Source organism: Panthera onca, chromosome B3, assembly GCF_046562875.1.
Source record: "Panthera onca isolate mPanOnc1 chromosome B3, mPanOnc1 haplotype 2, whole genome shotgun sequence".
In the NCBI taxonomy this organism is placed as follows: Eukaryota; Metazoa; Chordata; class Mammalia; order Carnivora; family Felidae; genus Panthera; species Panthera onca.
Genome location: NC_138344.1, coordinates 69,513,792 through 69,538,803, shown reverse-complemented (window position 1 = coordinate 69,538,803; position 25,012 = coordinate 69,513,792). Strand labels below are relative to the sequence as shown.

At 50.0% G+C, this 25,012-nt stretch overlaps 2 protein-coding genes across 4 annotated transcripts in view; one reads left to right on the top strand and one right to left on the bottom strand.

Annotated features, from left to right (window-relative positions):
• Positions 1 to 4,735: 4,735 nt before the first annotated feature.
• The window catches only part of LPCAT4 (lysophosphatidylcholine acyltransferase 4), a 153,218-nt gene continuing 132,941 nt past the window's right edge, over positions 4,736 to 25,012 (top strand). The window contains exons 1-14 of one of the 2 annotated variants that reach the window (XM_060619033.3): positions 4,736 to 5,423; positions 6,706 to 6,848; positions 7,184 to 7,404; positions 7,897 to 8,009; positions 8,126 to 8,186; positions 8,487 to 8,530; positions 8,721 to 8,755; positions 9,313 to 9,367; positions 9,504 to 9,586; positions 9,843 to 9,968; positions 10,524 to 10,656; positions 11,786 to 11,884; positions 12,212 to 12,368; positions 12,624 to 12,894. In XM_060619033.3, coding sequence (XP_060475016.1) covers positions 5,310 to 5,423; positions 6,706 to 6,848; positions 7,184 to 7,404; positions 7,897 to 8,009; positions 8,126 to 8,186; positions 8,487 to 8,530; positions 8,721 to 8,755; positions 9,313 to 9,367; positions 9,504 to 9,586; positions 9,843 to 9,968; positions 10,524 to 10,656; positions 11,786 to 11,884; positions 12,212 to 12,368; positions 12,624 to 12,778 — 1,539 coding nt within the window. In that variant the 5' untranslated portion in view covers positions 4,736 to 5,309 and the 3' untranslated portion in view covers positions 12,779 to 12,894. Of the gene's footprint in view, positions 5,424 to 6,705; positions 6,849 to 7,183; positions 7,405 to 7,896; positions 8,010 to 8,125; positions 8,187 to 8,471; positions 8,531 to 8,720; positions 8,756 to 9,312; positions 9,368 to 9,503; positions 9,587 to 9,842; positions 9,969 to 10,523; positions 10,657 to 11,785; positions 11,885 to 12,211; positions 12,369 to 12,623; positions 12,895 to 25,012 lie in introns of both variants that reach the window. The other variant, XM_060619032.3, reaches the window with a different exon arrangement.
• Positions 13,835 to 24,891, bottom strand: NUTM1 (NUT midline carcinoma family member 1). Of its 2 annotated transcripts, XM_060619031.3 has the most exons (8): positions 24,789 to 24,891; positions 23,530 to 23,624; positions 21,195 to 21,894; positions 19,129 to 19,257; positions 17,640 to 17,779; positions 16,838 to 17,127; positions 16,452 to 16,568; positions 13,835 to 16,101 (listed from the first exon to the last, which is right to left on the bottom strand). In XM_060619031.3, exons 2-8 carry the CDS (start codon positions 23,543 to 23,545, stop codon positions 14,089 to 14,091), a joined length of 3,405 nt encoding a protein of 1,134 aa, XP_060475014.1. In that variant the 5' UTR covers positions 23,546 to 23,624; positions 24,789 to 24,891; the 3' UTR covers positions 13,835 to 14,088. The 2 variants fall into 2 exon arrangements, with proteins under 2 accessions (XP_060475014.1, XP_078304566.1); XM_078448440.2 differs by lacking the exon at positions 24,789 to 24,891 and having other exon boundaries at positions 23,530 to 23,646.

Genomic DNA, 25,012 nt, shown 5'->3' with positions numbered 1-25,012 from the left:
TCTCAGTCTCTCTCAAGATAAACTTTAAAAAAAAGCAAACAAAACTTTTTTTCTCATCTCAATCTTATCTTGAGTATTTTTGAATATGCTGAAGTTTAACTGTGATTCCCCCCCCCCCCCCATCTCTAATTCCCCCAAGGACATCCTGGGTGAACCTAGAATGAAGGCGTAAAAACTGTGCTATCCCTACCAAGGAGAAGTCTGGTCTCTCGGCTCCCAAAAAAAGAATCTGGCTTGGTATTAAATGAGCTCCTTGCCTATTGAGATTTTATAAAATGGACCAATGGTCCTGACTCAAGAATAAGATGGAATGAAGAAGGTGGAATTCAAGTTCCACAACCATAATAGAGACTGTGCCCAACTCACCTTGTGTGTGTGTGCATGCACACATGTGCGCGTCAGTGTGTGTGTGTGTGTGTGTGTGTGTGTGTGTGTGTTTCCAGCACCTCGTATGGTGTCTGGTATAAAGGGATTATCAATAAACATTTTTTCATTAAATTGAAAGCAGACATGATGGTTTGTCAGGAGAATTCCCTCCTGATTTAAGGCACCTCTGAAACAAATAGAAATACATCCCAAAAGTATATAGGAAACACACTCCTGATTTTGATTTCTCTACCACATGCACAGACTTCTCCAAAATCTTTATCTCCATCCCTGAGCTCCAAATCCACATTTTTAAAAGCCCACTAGACAATGCCTGGATCTGGATGGTGCCTCCCAATAAATATGTCAACCCCAAATCTTCCTGGTCTCCCAAGCTAGACCAGTGGTTTCCAACCTATGAAACAAGCACCTAACAGATCATGGAGTCAGCAGGTTACCAAGTGCAAGTTAATGATGGGGTCAGCCCCAGCCAGGTGCAGGGCACTAAAAGTGCCTCGAAATCAGTCAGCGTTTCACTATCACAATGCATCAGCAATTCTGAACAATGCCAGTGATGAAATACTCCTCCAAAAAAAATATCCAACGAATCCAAGTTTTAAACAATTGCTGTGGTTACTTTCGAGTTTTGGTAATATTTATTTAAGCTTCAAGTTGGACATTTTTATTACTTGCCTTTAATAAACATTGTAATCTGCATGGAATTTAACTCAAAGGACTCTCAGTTGTACAATTGCCCCCAGACACAAGCGGATTCAGTAGCTTTTACCCGCCATTTAGAAAGTTTGCAAAGGTCCAGAATCATTCCAGACTACTTCAGGCACCCTTCATATCTCCGGCCTCTGTGGTACTCTGTATTTCTACATTTAAACAGATTTGACCTAAACAATGATAGCATAGTGATAGTGTCTCAGTCAGCTGACAAAATACCATGGGTGGCTTGAAAAACAGAAATTTATTTTCTCACAGCTTTGAAGGCTGGAAGTCTGAGATCATGGTCCGTTTACAGTGAGGGCTTTCTTCCTGGCTTGCAGATGTCAGCCTTCTCACTGTGCCCTCACATGTCAGAGAGAAAGACCACAAGTTCTTTGGCATGAAGTCCCCACCCAAGGGTCAAATATGCTAAGTATACTATGCATGAAGTAATTCCAAGGGATTGAGAAATCAACACAAATGCCAAATGTTATCTGCAAGCATATGTATTTGCAAATACCTGCAAATATCTGCAAATGTTATCTGTATTAATAAATAATACAACTCACATTATATATATGTAGCCACATGCCTGGTCCCTAATTAGTTGACTTCGAGTTAATCAAAAGTAGTATCATCCTGGATGGGCCTGACCCAATTAACTGAGCCCTGTAAAAGAGAGTCTGGAAGTTAGGCTCTCTCTGGTGCTGGCAGTAAAAATCAAATTACCATAAATTCTCCAGCCTCAAGGAAATGAATTCTGCCAACAACTGAGGGGGCTTGGAAGCAGATCTTTGCCTAGTCAAGCCACCAGAAGAGAACATGGCCCTTGCAACTCGTTGACTTCAGCCTTGTGAGACCCAAAGCAGAGGACCTAGCTAAGGGGACTCAGTAGCTATTCCCATTCATTTGGAAATTCTGACTTCTGACCTGGATAAACTGTGACAACAGAGGCTGTTATAAGCTGCTAATTTTAAGGCAATGTGTTATACAGCAACAGAAAACCAGTAACAGCAGTTTTTTGTACACAGCAGAATCTCTGACTTCAAATGGCTTAATGAGCAAAGAAATTTATTTTCTCATATAACAGGAAGTCCAGAAGTACTTCAGACTTCAATTTGGTTTGTTCAGAGGCTGCATTCTGTCATCAAAGATCCAGATTCTTTGCATCCCACCACTGTGTTACCCTAAGTGATGTTTGATCTTCAGATAGTTGCAAGATGGCTCCAGTAGTCATATAGGTGTCACATTCAGAAACATCCAGAGGATAAAAAAAGAGTGTTAATTTGTAAGGCATTTTCAGAAAGAGTAAGGAAACTTCCCAGAAGCTCCTCAGATTTTCATTCCTGTCTCATTGTCCACAGCCACATGCCCATTCCAAATCAGTCACTGACTGGGTGAAAAGGACTAGGAGAAATGGGGAGAAAAGACTAACATGTCCACTACAACCCTTTAATCAAAGAGTTTACAAAAAAAGGACAGAAGTATGAAATGTCCACAAACACTGAGATTGCTCTGCAATCAGTGATAAGAAATCAGAGACAATGAAGTAATAACATGTCGGAGAGCAGCAAGGAGCAAGAACATTGCAAGAGACATACAAGGTGAACAAAACAAATGATGAGAGAAGAGATATCCACACCAGACCCATTGCCTAAGGGTTTTCCATCAATTCCATAGAATTAGAAATTAGTATCAGGGTGCCTGGGTGGCTCAGTTAGTTGAGTATGTGACTTTGGCTCAGGTCATGATCTCACAGTTCATGGGTTCAAGCCCTGCATCGGGCTCTGTGTTGACAACTCAGAGCCTGGAACCTGCTTCGGATTCTGTGTCTCCCTCTCTCTCTGCCCCTCCCCTGCTCATGCTCTGTCTCTCTCTCTCTCAGAAATAAACATTTAAAAAAAAAAAAAAAGAAATTCGTATCAAAACTTTGCACATCACTGATTATATGTACAATTTAATGACATAGTAATTTGCATACAATTATTATTGCTATATAGGTCTGTGTCCCAAGCTTCATAACTCCTCCTGGTACGGTTACAGATAATTTATGATAAAATATTAAAGGCATAAAAAGTAAATTATGTGTAACTATACATTTAATGAATTGCCTGAATTGAAGAACAAGAAATTGCAAAAATATTTTAACTATTCTGGAAAACACAAGATATATAGAAACCTGCTCTCCCTTAAATAGGAGGTAGAAGATATACCTGTATCTTATCGCGATGTGGAAATGTTGAGGTGCAGAGCCAACAGCCAAGAATAATTCTTATGGGCACCTGGGTGGCTTAGCCTGTTAAGCATCCAACTCTTGATTTTGGCTCAGGTCATGGTCTCACCATAAAGGGATGAAGCCCCATGTCAGGCTCTGACTCTGCACTGGCCAGGGAGCCTGCTTGAGATTTTCTCTCTCCTTCTCCCTCTGCCCCTCCCCCTCCTTCTCTCTCTCTCTCTCTCTCTCTAAAAAAAAAAAAAAAAAAAAGTAAATTTTTAGACATCTTCATGCACGAAGGTGGCTTTATTAAAGCAGGGGACAGGACTGTGGACTGAAGAGCTGCACTGGGATTGTGAGGGGTTACTGATTATATACTTGGGAGTTGGGGGAGGTAAAGGTAAGGGGAACTTTCCAAAGGGATTTTCACCATGCTGAAGAAGGCTCAGAGCATCCTGGAAGCCTAGCTATTGTCAAGTTAAGGTTGTTTTCCGCTCTAACAAAGCATTAATTTTAAGACAGTAGGGAGTTCCTGGAAGAATGTCTTACTCTCCTTGTCTCAAGTATTTGTCAATGGGGTGCAGGTTAGAAGGAAATTTATCTGCATTTCTTTGCCTTTGTTTCCCCACATCAATCACATTGTACACCTTAAACACTGATGTCAGTGTCATCTCGATCAATCTGAAAACGGTTTTTAAATTTTTTTAATAGGTAAAAGTGAGCTATTCAATCTTAAGAACGTTTAAGAAATAAATCTTGACTAGAATATCCCTTTGTTTCCCTGAGAATGGTGACGCTCTGAAGAATACAGGTAGAAATTAAGTGAGTAAATTATGGGGCAAGGAGGGAGAGAAGGGGATCTAGACAGTAGTCTTCTGGCTTTTGCCTGGTCCCCCTTCCAATGAAAGATTAATGGTGTTCAATGACCTGCCACTTGTCCCCATTGCCCTCAGGAAATGGTGACTGATAGGAATGCAGAAGGGAGAAAACAAGCTGAACCCAAGGCTGCTTCTTTCCACAAGCAGGGAGGTCCCCTTTCCCTTTTTATCGTATTACCACTCTGATTTTGTTACTCGCTGTGGATCTCAAAGTCCACCCCATTTTCTGATCTCACCATTGAGTTTTCTAGGATGATCTGGGGCTTGGGCGTTAAGGGCAGAGAGGCAGAAGGGGGGCAAACGGAGAAAAAGAGACAAGGATGGAAAAAGAAAGCTGCTGCTGGGGTCGTCCAGCCTTCCCGGTTCCTACTGCCCCTCCCCAGCCGGGCCTTGCGGACTCACGGGAAGCACACGGGCCAGCCTTTTAAGAGCTCGCGGGCGTCTGGTGGACACAAGGGGTCCACCCCGCGGAACAGGAGGCCCCGCTTAGCGCAGGCAGGACGCGGGTGCGGAGAGGTGTGAGGCACAACGCAGCCGCCAGAGGGCACGGGCGCCTCAAGTCCTCCCGCGATGGCGTCGCCACCACCAGGCAGGGAAGGTGGTCCGCCAGCGAGCCCGCGGGGAGAGCGGGGCCCCACCCGCCCCCGAGCTGCGGGCCTCGGCGCACCGCACACAGTTCCTCCATTCCTAGCCGCCCGAGGGCCCCGATCCGCGCTCGGAGGGTGACCTCGACTCCCGGGCGGGGTCGGAGGACGCTGTCAGCTCCGCGCCCATCTCGCGATCCCAAGCCCTCTCCGAGCCGGAGGCCTGCGAGGAGGTGGCGGTGGCCCCGTGTTCCGAGAGGAACGCCCGGAGGCCAGGCCGGGGGTCAGCATACCCCAGCATCCGGCCGCCGCGGAACAATGGCCGGAGGGGCTGCGGCGGGCGCCGAGGAGCCCGGGCGCCGGGGAGCTGGAAGCCCCGCCCCTCCGCCGGCTCCCTGACAACGCGGGCCTGGCCGCGCCGCCTGCTCCCCGCCCCTCGGCGCCCGGCACCAGGCGGGGCCCCGGTGGGAGCGCTGCAGCCGCAGCTGCTGCTCTGCAGAGCGGGGCCCGGGGTCGGGGCCGGGGCGCCCTCGTTCCCACTTTTCTCCCGCCGCTATGAGCCAGGGAAGTCCGGGGGACTGGGCCCCCCTCGACCCTACCCCGGGACCCCCGACGCCCCCCAACCCCTTCGTGCATGAGTTACATCTCTCCCGCCTCCAGAGGGTTAAGGTAAAGTGTGAGCGGTGGGCGTCGGGAGGACTCGTGGAGGTAGGAAAAGGAGGTTGTTTAAAGCCCAGGAAAAGATGGGGATGGGGATCCAGAAAAGAGGTGGGTGAGAAGCGTGGGGGGCGGGAGTTCGGGGGAGCACACGTGGGGGCGGCAGTGGATGGGCGAGGAGTCCTTGGAGAGGGCGCGGGATGGGGCGATGGATAGCTCGAAGGTGTGGAAGAATGGACAGGGCGAGGACGGAGAACTGCAGAGGACCCGGGGGAAGGGGAGACGGAAGATACTGGGAATGCGGTTTACATCCTGCGGAGGCCGATGAACTAGGATGGAGGTGGCGGCTACGGAAAGCCGGCGGTGGGGGTGGGGGCGTACTGAGTGCTTCTCGGAGGCTCGGAATTAGAGGGAAGAGGTTTCTAGACCCAGAGCCTGCGCCCCTTTGGCCATCCAACACCCCCCCCCTTTCCCACTCCCCCCACCCCTGCACTGCAGCACCTCCTGGTGGGGGGTAGGGCGGCTTCGAAAGGGGCAGGCTACAGGAAGTGGAGGGCCGCACCAGCCTAGGGGGAACTGGGGAAGGGTGTGGGAAGGGAGTGTCCAAGGTTTCTGCTGCCCTCACCGCCCCAAGGCTGGCTCCTGGGGCTCGGTTTGTTTACCTGCGCTCTCCCTAGGGCAGCCCAAGGAGTCACCCTGGCTCCTGGCAACCCCTACCCTGCGGAATAGGGCCAAGCTCTTGTTTCCCCCATCCTCCAGCCCTGGGGGAGTGCTGGTGAGTTGCACTAGTCTGGCCTGGGCCTAAAAAGTGGACCTCTGTGTGTTCCAACTCTACACCTCCCAGGGCCAAAGTAGAAAGAACTGTGCACCTGGCTTCTGTTGGACAGAGTAGCTATTTATGGAATGCGACGTGGGGGGGAGGGACTGTCTCCAGCCTACGCTACATCAAGCACTGTGCTGGGCCCTTCCATAGGGGTTATCATTAAATGCTCTTAACAGCCTTACCAAGTGCCAGGTGCATTTTATGACTTTTAGGTAGGGTGGGGACCAACCGAAAGATATAAAACATTTAGGTCCGATCCTATTAATGAGGCCCTTAATCCTATCTGTTACCCTTTTGCCCTTACTGGTATCTTCATCTCATCTTGGATTCCAGTCCATCTTCTGTTCCCACACCACCTGTCTCCTGATCTGCAGGCGGTGACAGCTCTCTATTCCATCCTTGTGGGAGAAGGGAAGCAGTGGGGAGCGAGTCTCCCGGTCCTGAAGTGGCATTCTCTCCCACCCTTTGCAGTTCTGCCTCCTGGGGGCACTGCTGGCCCCCATCCGAGTGCTTCTAGCCTTTATCGTCCTCTTTCTCCTCTGGCCCTTTGCCTGGCTGCAAGTAGCTGGTCTCACCGAGGAGCAGCTTCAGGAACCAATTACAGGATGGCGGAAGTAAGTGGAGCATCAGCCCCCGGAGACCCTACTTCTCACTTCTCTTCCCTGTTACCCATTCTGCTCCCTCTTTGAGAAGAAAAGGAGGGAGGGTTCTGAAGCTCTGCTACCCATCTTAGGTAGGCAAGATGAGTCAGCCAGGCTCACACCTGGTCCCCAGGACCACAGCTCTAAGTGAGGCACCCTGATGTGTCCCAGAAGAGGCAGACTTCAGCCCTTGGCAGAGGATAGAGGACAAAAGAAGGGCAGCTGCTTTTCTGGGTGCCCAAGCCTGGGACAGAGTGAGGGAGGGGACGGAATCACTGCCGCTGCTCATGGCCAGCCTTGCCCCACAGGACCGTGTGCCACAATGGGGTGCTGGGTCTCAGCCGCCTGCTCTTTTTCCTGCTGGGCTTCCTTCGAATTCGAGTTCGGGGCCAGCGGGCCTCTCGCCTTCAAGCCCCCGTCCTTGTTGCCGCTCCCCACTCTACTTTCTTCGACCCCATTGTCCTGCTGCCCTGTGACCTGCCCAAGGTTGTGTCCCGTGCTGAGAACCTTTCTGTGCCTGTCATTGGAGGTGAGAGAGTTTAATAAGAGGGGTAAAGGGGAGAGATGACCACTCTGAGCAAAAAAGGCAAGAATCAGAGATGCTGTGGCGAGAACTGGCCTCCAGGGGGAAGGGAGAAGTTAGAAGGGATACGGACTGATGCTGGCCAATGAGATTCATATGGACACCTTTTGTGAACCAACCTCTTAGATGCTGAGGGCTGGTGCTTAGAGGGTTGGAGGGATCTCTGATCAGTTCCCTAAGGACAATATACAATAAAAGCCAATGAGATTCAAATGGACACCTTTTGTGAACCAACCTCTTAGATGCTGAGGGCTGGTGCTTAGAGGGTTGGAGGGATCTCTGATCAGTTCCCTAAGGACAATATGCAATAAAAGGAGTGTCCCTGTGGCAAAGAGACAACTGAGAAGCATCTCCATACTGTTGAGGGAGTGGAGGGTACAGGTGTAAATGCCCCTGGGAAGGAACCAAATGATTCCTTGTATCCTGTCTGGATCCCAGCCCTTCTTCGCTTCAACCAAGCCATCCTAGTATCCCGGCACGACCCGGCTTCTCGGCGCAGAGTAGTGGAGGAGGTCCGAAGGCGGGCTACCTCAGGAGGCAAGTGGCCCCAGGTGGGTAAGGGTCTGAAGAGCTTCTGGCCTTTTATATACTCCCAAAGAGACTTCTCTCTCCTCTCGCCCCTTCAAGCTACCCCTCCTCATTCTGATCCCTTGTTTTTTTCCCCCAGGTACTATTCTTTCCTGAGGGCACCTGTTCCAACAAGAAGGCTTTGCTTAAATTCAAACCAGGTGAATAAATGATAGTGGGTGATAGGGTGGTAGGAAAAAAGGAGCCCCAGATTTAGAGAGTCTGGACCAACCCAAGAAGTAGAGTGGGATGGCAGGGAAGAGAGATGGGAGACTTCCTAGCTAACCCTGAAAAGTCTCCAGGAGTCAGAAAGAAACTTATCAATGAAATGGAGCAAGGCCAGGTGTTATTTCAGACCTGTCCCAGACCCCAACACTTCATGCCTTCTAGCTATCTGAATGAACTAACCTCTGCCTGGGGGGGTGGGGGGTGGAAATGGGATTCAGGAGCCTTCATCGCAGGGGTTCCTGTGCAACCTGTCCTCATCCGATACCCCAACAGTCTGGTGAGTCTGAGTCTAAGAATGGAGGGTGGGGTGCACAAATCCACCCTAAATGGGAATCAGTGAAAACTTCCGAGTGTCATGGTGGGATGTGCATGTGGGGCTGGGGCGGGGCCTCTGCCCAAAGAGAATGGGCCAGCTCCCAGGGAAGAAAAGGAATGCCTTTCTCCCCTCACCTCTGCTTCTCCTGTAGGACACCACCAGCTGGGCATGGAGGGGCCCTGGAGTGTAAGTCTTGGTGTTGGTTCCTGGGGTGAGGGTGGGGAGCAGGGCCCATCAGAGAATTCCTGGCCCGCCTTCCAATCTCCAGACAAGGCCAATGGACCTTCTTCATTCTCAGATTGAGAGAACTCTAGAGAAGGGCGTGCCCATTTCCCTGTTTTGTTCTGATCTCCAGGTATAACCTGGAAGTGCTTTCAGCCATCCCACCTAATCATTCCTGCTGTGATTACAGCTCCTTTTAACTTCCTGTCCTATGTTTCTAAGTGATCTTCTCCATTAGCCATCCCTTCCTGAAAACCAGCAGGTGTGCCTCACCTTTTGTGCAGTCACTCACACCTCTTCCAGCAGCTCTTCCTCAGGCATATGCCTGCTGGCGCTCGCTCTCTCTTTCCCTACCACCTTCTGGCCCTTTCCTCTGTCTCCCTACTGCATATTCATCCATCTGACTATGTGGTTAGGAGTCTGTTTTTATATGAATAGGCAGAACTTTCCCACTCCCCTCCTCAGGGTGGGAAGACCCCTAGTTAGAGATTGGTGAGCATCTGAGGTCTCTCTTCTCTTAGACTTAAAGTCCTCTGGCTCACAGCCTCTCAGCCCTGCAGCATCGTGGACGTGGAGGTATGACATCCCCTACCCCCCCTACTACCACCATGGGTGGGATAGGGGAATGGGCATCGGCTGAAGGGGATGAGAGTGGGAGTGGTCACCCATAGCTTTGAAGTCCTGATGTGTATGTGTATGTGGTGTGTTTCAGTTCCTCCCTGTGTACCACCCCAGCCCAGAGGAGAGCAGGAACCCCACCCTCTATGCCAACAATGTCCAGAGGGTTATGGCACAGTGAGTTACCACAAAATATTTCCTGGAGCAGATACACAGGGCATAGGAACCACAAGAGGGGTGGAGGGCTGAGGTTCCAAGGCAAAGATAGGGGAGTGGGCAGTGGGATGGACTCTGAACGGTTGATACTTGGGGTGGGGGGCGGTTAAAGGGGCCTGGTCTCCTCTCCCTGTTCAGCAGCCCAGACTCAGTAGTGACCCCTCAGAAGAGTCTTCTTCCTTGCTCCCCCTCCATTCCATCACTCTTCATCCTCTAGGGCCCTGGGCATTCCAGCCACTGAGTGTGAGTTTGTAGGGAGCTTGCCTGTGATCGTGGTGGGCCGGCTGAAGGTAGCACTGGAGCCACAGCTCTGGGAACTGGGAAAGGTGCTTCGGAAGGCTGGGTAAGTGACCTTGAACATAAGAGTATGGTCAGTGTCACTTATAGATAGAAAAAAAAAGAAGAGGGAGAAATGGGAAGAAGGAAGGAAAGTTTTGTTTTGTTTTGTTTTGGTTTTTTTAGTTTATTTATTTATTTTGAGAGTGAGAGAGAGAGAGAAAGAGAGAGAGAATCCCAAGCAGGCTCCACACTCAGCCTGACTCGGGGCTCATTCCCACAACCATGAGATCATGACCTGAGCCAAAATCAAGAATCAGATGCTCAACCAAAAGGGCCACCCAGGCGCCCAAGGAAGGAAAATCTTTTAAAAAATAATAATAAATAAGAGGGAAGGTAGAAGAATTTTTTTTAAGATAATGGAGTAAAAGAATTGGTAAAAAGTAAGGGAAAGATATTTAATAACCCCAGTGAGGAAAGGAGGAATGGCTCTCAAGGGACTGTGAGTGAGAGTACATCTTAGAAAAACACCAAATATGTCTGTGGTGGGAGAGCTGCGGCCAAGGTCGTGTGTCCAGGAAGAAGCTGAGTAAGCTGTTTGCCTTCAACAATTCTGTTGTAGGCTGTCCCCTGGCCATGTGGACGCTGGGGCAGAGCCAGGCCGGAGTCGAATGATCAGCCAGGAGGAGTTTGCCAGGCAGCTACAGCTCTCTGACCCCCAGACAGTGGCTGGAGCCTTTAGCTACTTTCAGCAGGTAAAGGAGCTGGGACACAGAGGCCAGAGCCTGGGCACTGCCCTCCAGGCTGATGTGCTCAAGACTTCAGGACACTATCCAGTTGGCCCCATGGGTGGCCAGTTTGGAATCTGCACTGTTGGATGGCCATCTCCTGAGGTCTGCTGGGGGATTCGTTTTTTATAGAGTATCCAGTGCATTGAGGAACAATGTTTTAATCATTGTGGAAAGGAGCAGTGGAGAACTAATCGGTCAGTGAGGTCCATAAGTTTTTTAAGCCACTTTAGGGATTGGCCAAGATGGAGGACCAGATGACCTTGTGGGGTACCTGTGTGAGTTTCAGGGAAGAGTCATGAAGGTTGGATGGGAAGGTGACCTATGGAGGAGACAACATGGGACAGGTTAGACAGAGACGAGTGGGAGCCTCAGATCTCAGCGATACTTTTTAAAGATAGCCCGTGGCTGCTTAGGGGATTCCTGAACTATCTCAAGAATTTTGGTACTCTGTATATTTCCTGGGACTTAACTAGGTTTTCCTGTTGAATTATAATAATCCCAAAAGATTCTTAAGGTTTGCAAACAGCCACCACTGGCCCCAAAGAGCTCTTTTTGGTGCAAACTGTGGCTCTCAACACCCTCTAGAGAGGGACAGAGTGACCCAGGTGTGTTGATTGCTTAGACTGGGGCAGACTTTCCCTGAAAGGAGCTTCTCTGCTTAGTCTCTAGCATAGCTGAATAGCATGGCTCCGCTGGGGCAGCATCCTCCTTGGGGTTTTTTATGCCGGTGGCCCCCTGTCAGTCTGTCAGACCAGTTCTCCAGCATTGGCTGAGTCAGAAGAGAACCAGTTATTCCAGCTTAGCATATGTCAGAAACTTGGTGGTAACTTCAGCATTCCTGAGGGATTCCCTCACGTTCGTAGGAGATTCCCTAGAGGAGAGTTTTGTCACCAGGTGACTTGGGGGTGGCTTGAGCATGACCAAGAGAAATGCTGGGAATCCTGGTGAGTTTAGGGCTTCGGGTTTTGAGGGAAGCAGACAGAAGATCATCATCCCTGTTCCTGCTGAGAAGAGGGAGGAGCCAAAACCCAGGGCAAGAGGGAGGACACAGGGTTGGTCCTCATACTGCCCTGGTTTCTCTTTCACCAACTAGGATGCCAAGGGTTTGGTGGACTTTAGAGATGTGGCCTTGGCACTGGCAGCTCTGGATGGGGGCAGGAGCCTGGAGGAGCTGACTCGCCTGGCCTTTGAGGTATCAGGAAGGTGGAGGGACGTGTGGTGGCCATGCCTACCCCACCCAAAGGCCTGTATGCACTGCTGCTCCCAGTACCTTCTAGATAGTAGGTGCTGGCTATGCACCGCAGTGCCTCCCTGTCTCACCTACAGAGCCCCAGTGCCTCTGTGTCGCAGCCTTGCTGGGAACAGGGCAAGGGCAACAGCTGTGAAGTTTACAGTTCTGCAGAACGGGCCAGGGTGAGGGTGGCAGGGGAGATGGGGGAGCCTGTCAGGCAGACCTGCAGGGCGGTGTGGGGCTATGGCCTGAGGACAGTGCTTGACTTGCTGTCCCTTTCTGTCCCAGCTCTTTGCCGAGGAGCAAGTAGAAGCACCCGACCGCCTGCTGTACCAAGACGGCTTCAGCACCATCCTGCACCTGCTGCTAGGGTCACCCCGCCCTGCTGCTGCGACTTTGCATGCTGAGCTGTGCCAGGGGGGACCCCACCAGGGCCTCTCCCTCTGTGAGTCACTGCCTCCTCTGCCAGGACGGCTCGGGCCATCATCAGCACAGGCTGGGAGAGGGTGCTGGGGATCCTCGTACAAGAGGTGAGGCTGGGAAGGCAGAGAAGACATAAGCTGGGACTTGAGAAGTGAAGCAGAAAGGAGAGGGACAAGACATACCAATTCCCAAAACGAGCTGGCCTCCCTCTTCCTCTCCTTCCTGGATGGTTTTACCTTTCCACCTTTGCCCTTCTCACTCTTTCTTACCCGTTCAGGTCAGTTCCAGGACTTCTCCCTCCACGATCCGCTCCACGGGAAGCTCTTCAGCACCTACCTGCGCCCCTCCCAGAAACCACATGCCTCATCCCCAGGCACCCCCACTGCTCTGGCCAACGGGACTGTGCAAGCTCCCAAGCAGAAGGGCGACTGAGCGCCTCAACCTCCCCAGCTTGCCTCCAGCCTACCCTGTGCCTCAAGCCCATTTGCTCCTGCTTGATTTTTTTGTTATTGTTGTTTTTTTTAATTTGATTTTCATTTTTTTTGTTTGTTTGGTTTTTTTTTTGTAAGAAACTATTTTATATATAAATATAAATATATATCTATATCTATTTAAAAAAAAGAAGTAAGGCCGTTACATTGGTGATATCAGCTGGGAACGAAAGGGATTAATGGTTGTAGGCTGCCCGTTGGAAGATCCCAAAGGTTCCCAGGGTCAGTCCTCTTGGCCACTGCTGAATGAATCCTCACTTCCAGTTGGACTGGACGGAGCTTTTTCCTGCACAGAAATCCTGCAAATCTCACATCCTCCTCTCCTGCTGTCAAACCTTACATATGCACATTTTAACAGGCTTCCTCATGAACCTCTTTTCAGCCTATTCCCTCTTGTTCTGTCCTCATTAGAAATTAAAAAATAGCTGACTACCATTTTACATTTAATAATCCTACTGAGAATAATGCCCCCTCCCGTGGTGGGAGCAGAGAGCTGTGTCAGTACCAGCCAAGCCTCCACCCTGCAGCTGAGACTAGCCTTAGGAGGGTGTTTTATGCCAGAGGATAAACAGTTAAGTCTCTTCCTTCCAGCCCCTTTTTGAGGCGAGGGAACAATAAGCAACCCCCACGCCCCTTAAAAAGATGGTGTGGAAAATTAATTAGATTCAGAAAATTAGATATCTAACCCAGAGACCTGACAGGTTTAAAAAAAAAAAAAAAATCTTTCCATCTTACAGATTTTTAAAGGGAGATGGATAATGATGGCCTGTCCTGGGAAGAACTGCCAGCTTCAAGTCTAGGCTTTTCATGAGTAGGGGGATAAAGTGATCACTGGGACTTCTCACTCCTGGAGCTTGTCAGGGAGCCTAGATAAGGCTGGAGGCGGGAGTGGTATCTAGATCCGGTGAATCTGGAGCCACCTCCACCTCCTTTCTTCTTTTCAGCACCACACCCCATCTAGCAGGGAACACGCAAATACACAAGGACACACTGCAAGCATTTTCCAACAACCGGAAAATCTTTATTCTTTTTCCCCATATAACTCCTTTCAAAGGTACTTCACCTCCCACCAAGGGGACCACCTTCAACCTAGCCAGTGTGGCCTCCCTTCCCACACTCACTACTTTTGCAGAACAACGAAATAACATGGGGTTGAGAACCAGTCTATTGGTACGCAGCCAGGGTGAAATCTACTCTGGGGCCCCCACCTTCAAGGGATCAGCAGGTGGGATCGTTTGGTCCTGCTGTCCCCTAGTGGCTGCGCCGTCTTTTCTTCCTTCTGCCAGTAACAAAAGTATCACGCCGCCTTTTACGGGGCTGTGAGGCCCGAACCACCTCCAGAGCCAGGGGTTTCTCTCCAGAGACACCAAGATCAGTAGTTGTCTTATAGGGCCTCTTGTCAGCAGGAGCTGAACTTCCACTGAGTGTTCTCTTCCCAGACTTGGTCACAGGATATGGAGGCTGGCCAAGGCCCCTCACCTCAGCGGAGAGGGAGCTGGATGCTCTCTGGACCCCCTGTCCTCCTGTGGAGGGCAGTGGGCCTGAGACAGAGTGAGGACTGAAGGGAGGCCCCCTGGGAGACAGGCTAAGTTTAGAAGCCAAGAGGTAGGCAAATCTGGCAAGTTCCTCATCTTCCCTCTCCTCCTTCTGCTCTTCCTCCTCCTTTCCTTTGGCCCCATCTGTTGAGCTGCATGTTTCACTGACAGGAGAAGCATCTCTCAGAACTAAGGCATCCCTGGCTACCCATCTAGAGAACATGCTTTCAAGGCCCTCGTGAGGAGACATTGATTTGGGAGTCCCATGTGCATAAGAGTCTTGATTCCCTGGTAAGGGAGCAAGGTCTTGGGGCTTGGATACGTCAGTATCCTCCCTGTGCTCTCCTTGGGGGTCATAAGAATTAACATTTGGCAGGCAGGTATCCTGAATGACCCCTAGATGGAGGCCACAGGCATCTCCAATATCTAGTATGTCGACCTGTTCTATGGTTTCCAACAGAGGAGAGAGGGAATTGCCACTGTTCCCCGCCTCTAGGCTGACCTCAGGGAAGGAGGAGATCCCCTGGGTCCCCAGCATAAAGATATTGCCTTGACATGCAGGCTGAAGGGTTTCTTTGGGAGCCCCCAGTGTGGGGGTGCTGATACTACTCTCCAGCATTGGGGGGCAGCCTTTAGCCCACAACTCACTGGGATCCCCTGTAGCCTCAGGGCTCTGTTCTCTATTTCTTTTAGACCCCAAGGATGGGCTCTTGGCCCTCAGAGGTCTGGGCAGGCTGCTATAGTTTCTCTTGTGCACAGCTGCTGTGCCGTCTGTGCCTCCATGGGGAACTGCAGTGCTCCCCCCTTCCCCAGGTGCTGTGGTTTCTCCAGGACCCAGAGAAATGTTGCCTCTGGAGCCCAGTGCCTGGCAGTCACCCTGATGCTCAGTGACACATTCCCTGGAAGTGGAGTTCACATGGAAGTTCTCTATAACCTCCTCAATCTCTAAGGGCAGCTCCAAGCCCACAGCATCCAGCTCACTGCTCAGCCAAAGTCCTGGACTGAGAGAGGCTCTGTCCCCATCCCCGTCCCCAGTTTCTTTAGGGGAAGGGCTCTGATCATAACTCTGAACTACAGGAGGACCTTTGTCGTCTCCCCACTCTGTCATTTCCTGGGACTCTGCTGACAGCTCCTCCCCTTGAGGAAGCGCTCCGAGCCCCTCTAGCTGCTGTCCCGTCTGCAACCCCACAACCTGCTTTTCTAACCCCTGTCCTTGCAGAAGGGCCAGCCCTGCAAATCCGACATCCAAACTGGGAAACATCTCCAGCAGGGGGCCTTCCTGCCAACAAAGGGGCGGAGTCTCTGAAGTGCTGTCCGATACCAGGGAGTGCCCAGGAGACCTAGCACCGCCCAGGTGGCCATCCTGATGTGGGCATATTTGATCTGTCACCTTCTCAGACCCTCTCCTCTCCATATTTAGGGACCCTCGAAATCCCTGCGCAGCTGTAAGTTCTGGCTGCAGGTCAGAGCTGCTGGGAGATGGCAGAGCATTCCCATCTCTGCGCATCCCCCTCCGGCCATCCGGAGCCCGTTTTCCTGGGAAAACAGCCTTTCCAAGGCAAACGGTGCTGTCCCCCGCCACCCGAGGCCCAGCTGAGGGCCGAAGCCGCCCACCTCCATCTTCGTCCTCATCAGAAACGGAAGGACTGGAGTCCGATTGAGCTCCACTACAACCCGGAGATGCCTCTGCAGCCTCCTCTTCCAAGGCCAGGAGTCGCTTCTGGACCAGCTGGAAGCAGAATGGACAAGCATTGTTCTGTAAATGGTTGTGAGAAGGAGTAGCTGAGGGGGTGGTGAAGAGATGGTACTTAGGGCAGGGAATGGAAACAGGTGGCATAAGTCACAGTATCAAAAACAGATACCGTCGCTCTTTTCTCCCTTCTCGGGCCTTCCTTCCATGCTTTGACCCCTTATGCTCGCTCCCCTTCTCCTATGTTTCCACAATCCCTTGCCTACTTGTTCTGCACCCAAACCTCAATCCTGAAGCTGTCTCCAGAAGCCATACCATCCAAGACCGTGTAGAGTTCGATAAAATTATACAAGCTTTTTATTCTGTTATTCCCTACCTCCCAGGTTTACCTGGGCAAGACTGAGCCCCTCTTCTTGCTCTAGTTCCTCAATTAAGGCCAATGGATCCCTCTGCTGCTCTGGGGACAGCAGATCTGCCAGAAATTGAGGATGAATGACGGCCTCCACCTGGAGAACAGAAGGAAAAGTGATCTGAGTCCTTGACAGAAAGTAACCTGTGAACCAAGAAGCTCTGGAGAAGAAGCCATGTCTCCACCCCTCCTCCCCTGGGGTTGTTATTAACCGCGACCACCACCAGCTATGCACATTCACAACCTAGGAAGACAGTAGGAAGACAGCCTAGCTCCTAACTGCCTCGGGCAAAACCCTAGGTCTTTGGTGCCCTGGTGTTTCCACCCCAGGATCTGTTAGAAACCAGACACCCAGGTCCGACCCACCTTGGAGACAAAGACCTCCTGAGAACAAAGCTCCTCGATGTAGCCTAGGAGGCCTGGATCTGGATACATCCCTTCCTCCTCCTGCTGCTGCTCTTCTTCCTCTTCTTGTTTTCCATCTGACCCCCCGCTGGCCAAGTGACTCCCCACCAGCCCTTCCATGATGTCAGTATACTCTTTCACAGCTTCTGGTGGGATTTCCTTGGGTACCTCAGGAAGCGGAGGCCTCTGGGTTTTGCGCTGCCGCCGACGGGGGGCCCGGGCCTTGGAAGCCACCTTTTTGGGAATGTACGCTAAGGGAAGAGACGGAAAGGAGGAACACAAGGTGGCACAGAGACTGTGGCTTCTGCCTCCCGACCTTGTGTTTGTAAAGGGCAGCAACCTGGGTACACTGAAATGGTTACAGGCTAGATGAGGCCTGAAACGGTACCAGCCCAAGGGAGAAGACTGTGGAGCTAGAAGGTCTAAGAGGATCACTGTATGAGGCATCTGGAAACCTCTGAAATTCCAAGAAGTCCTCTCATCCAGCCCCCATTTCTTAGGCAGATGAAGTATTATGTGCCTCATTTATGGACAGTCTCAATTAGAGACTAGTTGGTCTCCTTGGCCAAGATCAAAGTTTGGGACAAAGGGAAACGGAGAACCCAGCCTCCTATGTATGTCCTGTTTGGAACATCAATGGCACTCCCTGGAGGGAAAGTGACAGAAGCAAGGGCAATGCCTTCCCTAGTCCATGACTGGCTCTGTGTACGCCTCCCTTTGAGCCTTTGGCCCAAGGCTCCTATTTGGAATTGGGTAGCCTTACCTGGCTGCTGGCTAGCCTCAGGGGCCAAGAGCCCTGGAGGATCAAGTTTCAGAGAGGCTGCCGGAGGCAGGCCCTGGGACCCGTTCATCAGCTGCGTGTTCTGAATCTGCATCTCCTCCTCGGCCTCAAACTCCATGAACCTGCAGAGGGTGAGGAAGGCCTGGAAAGTTCTCAGAAGGTCAGACACTGGGAGGGGGTTGCTCACAGATGGCCAGATAACAATTCTGGAGAAACATCACAAGGTCTCCACAAAGTCCCTTATGTGCAATCATCACTTAGGAAGCTTGTTAAGAAAATGAATGGTCTAGGGGCGCCTAGGTGGCTCGGTCAGTTAAGCGTCCGACTTCAGCTCAGGTCATGATCTCACGGTCTGTGAGTTCGAGCCCCAAGTCGGGCTCTGTGCTGACAGGGCTCTGTGCGGACCCTGGAGCCTGTTTCAGATTCTGTGTCTCCCTCTCTCTCTGCCCCTCCCCTGTTCATGCTCTCTCTCTGTCTCAAAAATAAATAAATGTTAAAAAAAATTAAGTAAAAAATACATACATAAATAAATAAATAAAAAGAAAATGAATGGTCTAGAACTTGTAAAGCTTCTCCAGAACAGAACCATGGCTTTCACTTCTATTTCATACCCTATCTCACCCAGCATCATGGAGGGTATACAGCAGCAATTAATTCAGGCTTGTTGAAGCCAGTCAGGCCTCTGCCAAAGCCTAGCAGGACCCCACCAGCCAGCCCATAGGGCCTGGGGTTGCAATTTAAGGCAGTTCCTACCAGGAGGCAGTACTGAGATCCGAGTCCTCAGCCTTGCAGTGGGACCCTACAAGAGTAATTCTGGGAGATACAGGTCCAGAAAATTTGGGGGTTGGAAATGGAAGCTAAGCTTTGGAGGAAAGAGTTCATCTTCCTTAAGAGTTACTTCTTTAACCAAGGAGATTATCATGGAAAAATGGGGAATATGAGCCAGGAGACAACTCTGGGCACCCAGGACCCTCCTCTGACCAACCTATGCAAGCACCAGGCCCTCCCTGGGATAACAGGGTAAATGATTTCTGTGATAAGTCCTTCACAGATATATACTCTTTCCAGAGGAGGCATGGTCTCAAAGTCTGCATCAATAGCCACTTGCTGCTACCTGGTCAGTGAGATAGGAAAGAACCCGCCTAGTAGGGCTTACCTCCCCATTGCTAGGTCCCTTTAGCAAGGAATTTTTACACCCATTGGGTTCCAACCCCATTCTAAGAACTTCAGTATCAAGGACCTATATAATTCAGAATCTGGAGGAGGGAGAGCTTCCAAGGGACAGGAAAACCCAAGAGTCAAGGTGGTGGAAGCAGTGAGAATCCAGGAGACCCCATTCTAGTCCACACTCCTCCTAGCACCCCTTTGAATAATAATTCCCCCCACACCCAGACTCACGATGTTCAGACCTGACCCCATCCCTCAGCTGAAAACAGTGCCCCTCAGGAGAATGAGGGGTGGTCAGACTCACTTTTCTGCCATCTCATAGAAGATCATCCGGTCAAAGTTGCTGGTATGCTCCCACTCCTGCACAGCCCTTGGCAGTCCCTCCTCCAGGGTCATCGTGGGCTTCAGCCGAGCCAGAGAGCGAAGCACAGGGCTAAAACCCCCACTGGGTCAGTCATGGTCTACAGTGCCTGCCCCACTCATCCACCTGTTCTGACAGACACCTCAACACATACCCCCTTGTCCCCTCAGCAGATGTAACTTGCCCCCCAATCCTTGTCACATCCCAACTTCCAGTTAGACTTCCAGACCCCCAACTTTCCATCCATCCTCTACCACACTGGACTTCCCACTGAAATGTTCAAATCGCATGCAAAATCAGATGATTGGCTCTGCTCCCCACCTTTTGAAATCAGCCACCTTTAATTCTCACAGTGCTGTCCTCAACTAAACATTAGGAAGAAAGCACTCATGTTATTAAATTAATGGATTTGTTATAAAGTAGGCAGGCTTACCCCTGCCTGAAGGCTCTTGCTTTTGGAGAAAGGCACTACCTAACCCAAATGAATCTCTAATTAAAGGTTGTGTGGTGTTTTTATTTGTTGGTTTTTAAGTGCTTTTTGCCTCCAGGACACCCTTCACAGTCAGTCAAATATCAATACTCTTTAAGCTCTTTATGATTCATTTTTGCCTTTCTGACTTGCCAGAGTGCTCAAGCACTGTGCCTAGAATCACCTGGTGAAGCTTGTTATAATTATGGATTCCAGCGCCCCAGGATCTAGGGACTAGATTCCTGGGTGACTGTTGCAGAGGGTCTGAACTGCATTGTGGAGGAGACCCTGCCCAGAGCCCCTGAGCATGGAGAGCAGGAAGAGGCCAGGAGTTAGAAATCCAGCCTGCCAGGCTCCAAGAGAACTCAGAGCCGTCTGGAGAAAGCAGGGAGCTGGTAAGCTGATCTACACCTAGGACTTGGGGGAAGGCTCTTGATTTATTCACTCCAGAGTCAGGGTGGAAAGGGAGATTCCTTTAGGTGTTCAATGATGGCGAGAACAATGTACCTGTATTTTAAGTCCAGTAAAATGTGGTATGTGTTACATAGTGGTTTACACAAGATGTTGAGAGTGCAGTACAGTTAGGAGCAGCTGTGGGTCTGGGTGGGAAGAAGAGAAAATTCCCCAGATGGCTGGCTAATGACTCTGCTTGATAAACACAACAGACAGCCTATGACACCTGGGGTCCTTGGCTAAGCGTCCCCTCACGTAAACATTCTGGCCTTTTGTGAATTCTTTTCCTCTACTAGACTGCCTTTTTTTTTTATAACAATAGTAATGACAACAGCAGCTACCACTTAATGAAGCATTCTCTGTGCCCGGCACACTGCTAGGTACTTCACAGATATGAATTCATCTTCTCAGCAACCTTTTGAAGTAGGTATAATCATCCCCTTTCTAGGTGAGAAAACTGAGGGCAAAGATAGCAAACGTTGGGCCCAGGATCACCAATCTAGCAAGCGGTGGAGCCTAGGCCACTGGTCACTAGGCAAGCTCTACCAACTCTCTAGTTCAACTTGAACTGTGGCTAAAATAGGGACTAGTGGGGGTGGGGGTGGCACACACAAGGTCCTTTGCCAGGCCCCACATCATGCTCCACTCCTCCAGGAAGGCTCAGGGCCCAGCACTCATCCTGCTGGTTTGGACGGCCCAACTCGATGTCGGGTGGTAATAAAACAGAATGGAGGCCCCTGTACTTAGTGTCAGAGACCTCAGCTCCACCCATGGCTCCTCGCTCTATGACAGGGAACCTCTGAGCTCCAGTCTTCTCATCTATAAATGAGGACCACATAAAAATGCCTGCCTCAACCCACAGGTTGTGAGGATCACTTCAGAGAAGACACCTGAAAGCTTGTTATACTCTGGAAAGCGCATAAAGAGGTGTATCATCATCCTCCTTATGCTTTTTCATTCTCACAGCATCTCTAGCACCCTCATGACCTGCCCTCAAGCATTCCCGAATAGCCTAACCTCTCGCCCACCCCAAAGTCCTCCCTGTTGAAAAGCGCTAGGATAATCCATGTCAGATCTCCCCACTTACATAAGAAAGCAGGAAAGGGCTTCTGCATCAGGACTTTGAGATAAATGCCTCCGAGCCAAGACTTTGTAGCGCTGCCAACGTCGGAAGTTCTCATACACACCCTTGGAGGTACAGGAGAGGTCACCCAGTGAAGGCTTGGATTGGGTGGACAAAGGACCTCCTTCTCCAGTTGCCCCGTGTGGCCCTGGCCAAGCCTTTTCCGGGGACACAATGGGGGCCAGTTGGGCAGCTGGTGGTGGAGCCCGAGCAGGAAGGCCCGGGAGACCCTCCTGGCTGACCCCAACGGCCTTAGTGGGCAGAAGAGTCTTCATGTTAGTGGCTGTCATGAATCGCGGGGGAGGACCCTCAGGGGCCCCGCAGGGACTGCCTGAGGCAATCCAGTTGAGGGCTGGCTGAGTAAGGATAAAGTTCTGAGTCTGAGAGGACTCAGCCGGCCCCACTTCTGTCTTGACTTTGACAATGACTCCAGCCCCAGTGGGGCCAGGGCCCCCGTCCCCTGTCACCAACAACGGGCTGGGGAGAGCAGAGAGCAGCAGAGGGTTGTCTGGAGAGAATGCTGAAGGCATGGGAGGCTGTGGAGGCAGCTCCCAGGGTGGCTGGTCTGGTGGGCCAGAAGCAGGTGGGGGAAAGGGAAGTGCAGTGAAAGGAGACAGGGTGGCACCAGGTGTCAAGGTTATATCCGGTCCTGGCAATGGAGATGCTGTTGAGACAAAGAAAAAGAGGGAATGGAGTAGGAGAAAGGGAGGTCAGAAGTAGGTCATCAGAGCTTCATTTAGTCCCTGAACCATCAGAGGACTGATTCTCAACAGGTGAGAGAGGGGCTATGGTGGGGAACTCGCATAGTCTGCAAATGTCCCCCAAGTGATTTTGATTTGAGAATTCTCGCACCATAAGAGGTGCAATGACCCTTGGGCCCATAACTCATATTCCATAACATGTGCCACCCAGCATACATCTCTTATTCTCACCCACTCCAAACACATTCAAACCACCTGAGCCCTGCTCCCAGCTACTCTGTGGTCCCTGCCACCGCTCACAGAAGCACTGTTTCCAGGAGAGGGTGTGTGGATTAGATGTCTCGTTTCCAGAAATCTTGTTATGTAACAGCTAGGAATGACTAGAGATAAGGGCCAGGAAATGGGTGAGGGGAGGGCTGTGCAAGAAGAGAGGTTCCCAGAGTAGCTGCTGCACATGCTAAAATTTGGTGATGTAGACTATCCGCGGTCCTGCTTGGAACTCCTAATAGCAGACATTTAGGGTCCACTAGGGACAAGGCACAGACGGTGAAGTCGGAAACACAGTACCTGCTGATGAGAAGCTATGTGGAGTCTAGTCAAAGGGACCAAGGAAAATACATACAATATGTACTTAATTAATCAGGACATGTGTTTCTTAGGATTTTTCGTTATAATAATAGAAGATCATTTTCCTGATTTCACACGACTCTCCTCCCCCTCTAATAAATAGTTTCCAGTGGCAAATTAACGGCACTCAGCTTCCGCTTCCTGACCATGAAGGAGACATGGAATATGAGCAAACCCCTCATCTCAACTACACAGCAGAAGGCCAGGAGTCTTCCATCAAGTGTGGACAGTGAAATGTGTCTGAAGGCCTGAGTTCCACAAAACATAGAAAAACTGAGAGCAACTCAGGGAAGCCCCAGCTCTCATTCTGGTTGGAGTTACCCACCTCCCCTGGCCCTGGGAAATCAAGGAAAACTGCTTCCCTGAACTGGAAGAGAGGCCACCTCTCGGGCAAAAAGGAGTCATAAGGCTCTGAGCAGAGGCACTTATATAGTACCTTCCAGTCTGGCTTTGGGGAGAACATTTCTTTACAGACGAGGCAACAGATAACCCAGCGGAACAGTTTTCCAGCTAAGGTCTCCCTCCATTCACCTCACTCAATAAGATGGGGAGTGGCTCCAGCCTGGTTCTCTCAGGGCAAAATTCTAGAGCAGGCTCCAATCGCATGAAGAAGACACAGGAATTTGGACCTTCCCCTTGAGCCCTCTCTGAGCTATTCGCACCACACATAACCTGGCCACACAAACACATGTTGAAGGCGGTCCCTGTTCCAGAGAAATGAGTTGCTAACTTTCCGCTGAGGGGCTCTGATTTATTTACCTCCCAGAAAGCTCTCTTCATCCCCTAAGCCTGGTGTTAACAGCACAATCTCCTTCCCCAGCCTCCCCAAGACGGATGACTTTGCTGGGGTCTAGTGCTCTCACATCCCTCTAGGTGAACCCCAAAAGCTGGTCCCCAGGTAAAACGTCAAATTTGAATCCCCAAGGATGTGGGCAGGTAGCCAGGACCTTCCCCACCACTTTCAGACTTACCTCCATCTGAAGCCATCCTCTCAGGTTTGGGCTCCAACTGTGGCTCTGTGGAAGCCTCCAGAATGGCCAGTCAGGTCCAGGACCCAGAGAGCAACCTGGCCCCAGCAGATACACAGGGATCCAAGGAAGGGAAGACAAAGATCAGATCAAAACAGAACTAGAATCTAGGACTCGAGGCATTCTGCAGTGGGGGAGGGGAGAGGAGCTGGAGTAGAGGTACAGAGAGATTCCAATGGGCTCTAGTAAGTAGGCGGTAACCAGGAATTCCCTCCAAACCAAAGTACCACAACACAATTTTTGAGTATCTTTTTAGGGCAATTTGTAAATTCTGATTCCCAATACTACAAGTTTTACATCTCGGTTACCTGTACATTTCTTCACCAATATATATAGTTTTGTGCCCTTCAATCCCATCCAGTTCTGTAACTGACTTCCTATTAATAGCAGGTTGTGGCATACGCTTGACTTAATTCAATGTTGGCTATATTTTTTAAACCAAATTCAGAGCATTATAGTCGGTGTACTTAAGGATCAAAGAAACAGAATGTTTGAAATCAGGGTGTCTCAGAAAATCCGGGTTTGATCGGCTATATGCATATCATTTCCTTAAAAAGCTGTCCTGCAGTTCCCTAACAGTCCAGTACCATCAGGTCTGCAGCACAGAAGGTTCAGCCTTACCCTTGGCTGAAAAGCACCACCCTATCAGAAACTGCCATTCAGCCTAAAATTCCAAAAGCAAAAAGTCCTTCTTTTTGTTATTTTGTTTAAATTTTTGTTAATTTTAATTTTTGAAATGGGTAATACATCTGCATGTTTCAAAAGTCAAATTATGCCAAATGTAATATACATCAAGTCTCCTTCTCTCCCCTTTCCTCTGGAACTGAGTTCTTTCTCTCTCTTTCTCTGTTTCTTCTCTTTCTTTCTTTCTTTTGTTTTTAGAAGCAAGTTCTTTATCTCAGAGGAAACCAATAGTATGCTTCTTGTGAAATTTTGCATTTTATGCAACTACAATTAAATACAAACTATATTCTTAAAAAAAAGAAGAAAGCCTTCAGGTTTTTCTCGATTATAAAATTAACCTATGTTCCAATGTCTTTGCCATTATAAATAATACTGCAATGATCATCTTTGTAATGATATCTGGGTTCCACTATCATTTTTTGAAAACCAGGTTCCTATGAATACAATTTCTATGTTCTTTTAAAAATTCGAAATAACCCTATGAGGTGCATCTTATTATGCTATTATTAGCTACTCACCACTATTAGAAAGAGCGTTGAATTTGTGGTAGACACCTGAGTTTAAATCTTGGTTTGACCACTAAAATCTACTTCACCAGTTTCATAAAATAACTTCACGCTCTCTTCGCTGTACATAATATCGAATACCCGTCATGCACTCTTTACCGCCAATACTTTGAAATAGGGCGGAGGAACCGGATGTAAAAGAGGGGAGAGAAGAAAACTTTCTTCTTCTACCATAA

Bases quoted from the DNA above. Each gene is read 5' to 3' on its own strand.
- NUTM1 (XM_060619031.3), bottom strand. The intron at 19,258-21,194 runs GTAAGTGGGGAG...TGGGGGTTTTAG, and splicing joins GCCCTTTCCTGCTTTCTTAT to CCCTGTGCTTCGCTCTCTGG. The intron at 16,569-16,837 runs GTGGGTCGGACC...TCTGTTCTCCAG, and splicing joins AGGAGGTCTTTGTCTCCAAG to GTGGAGGCCGTCATTCATCC.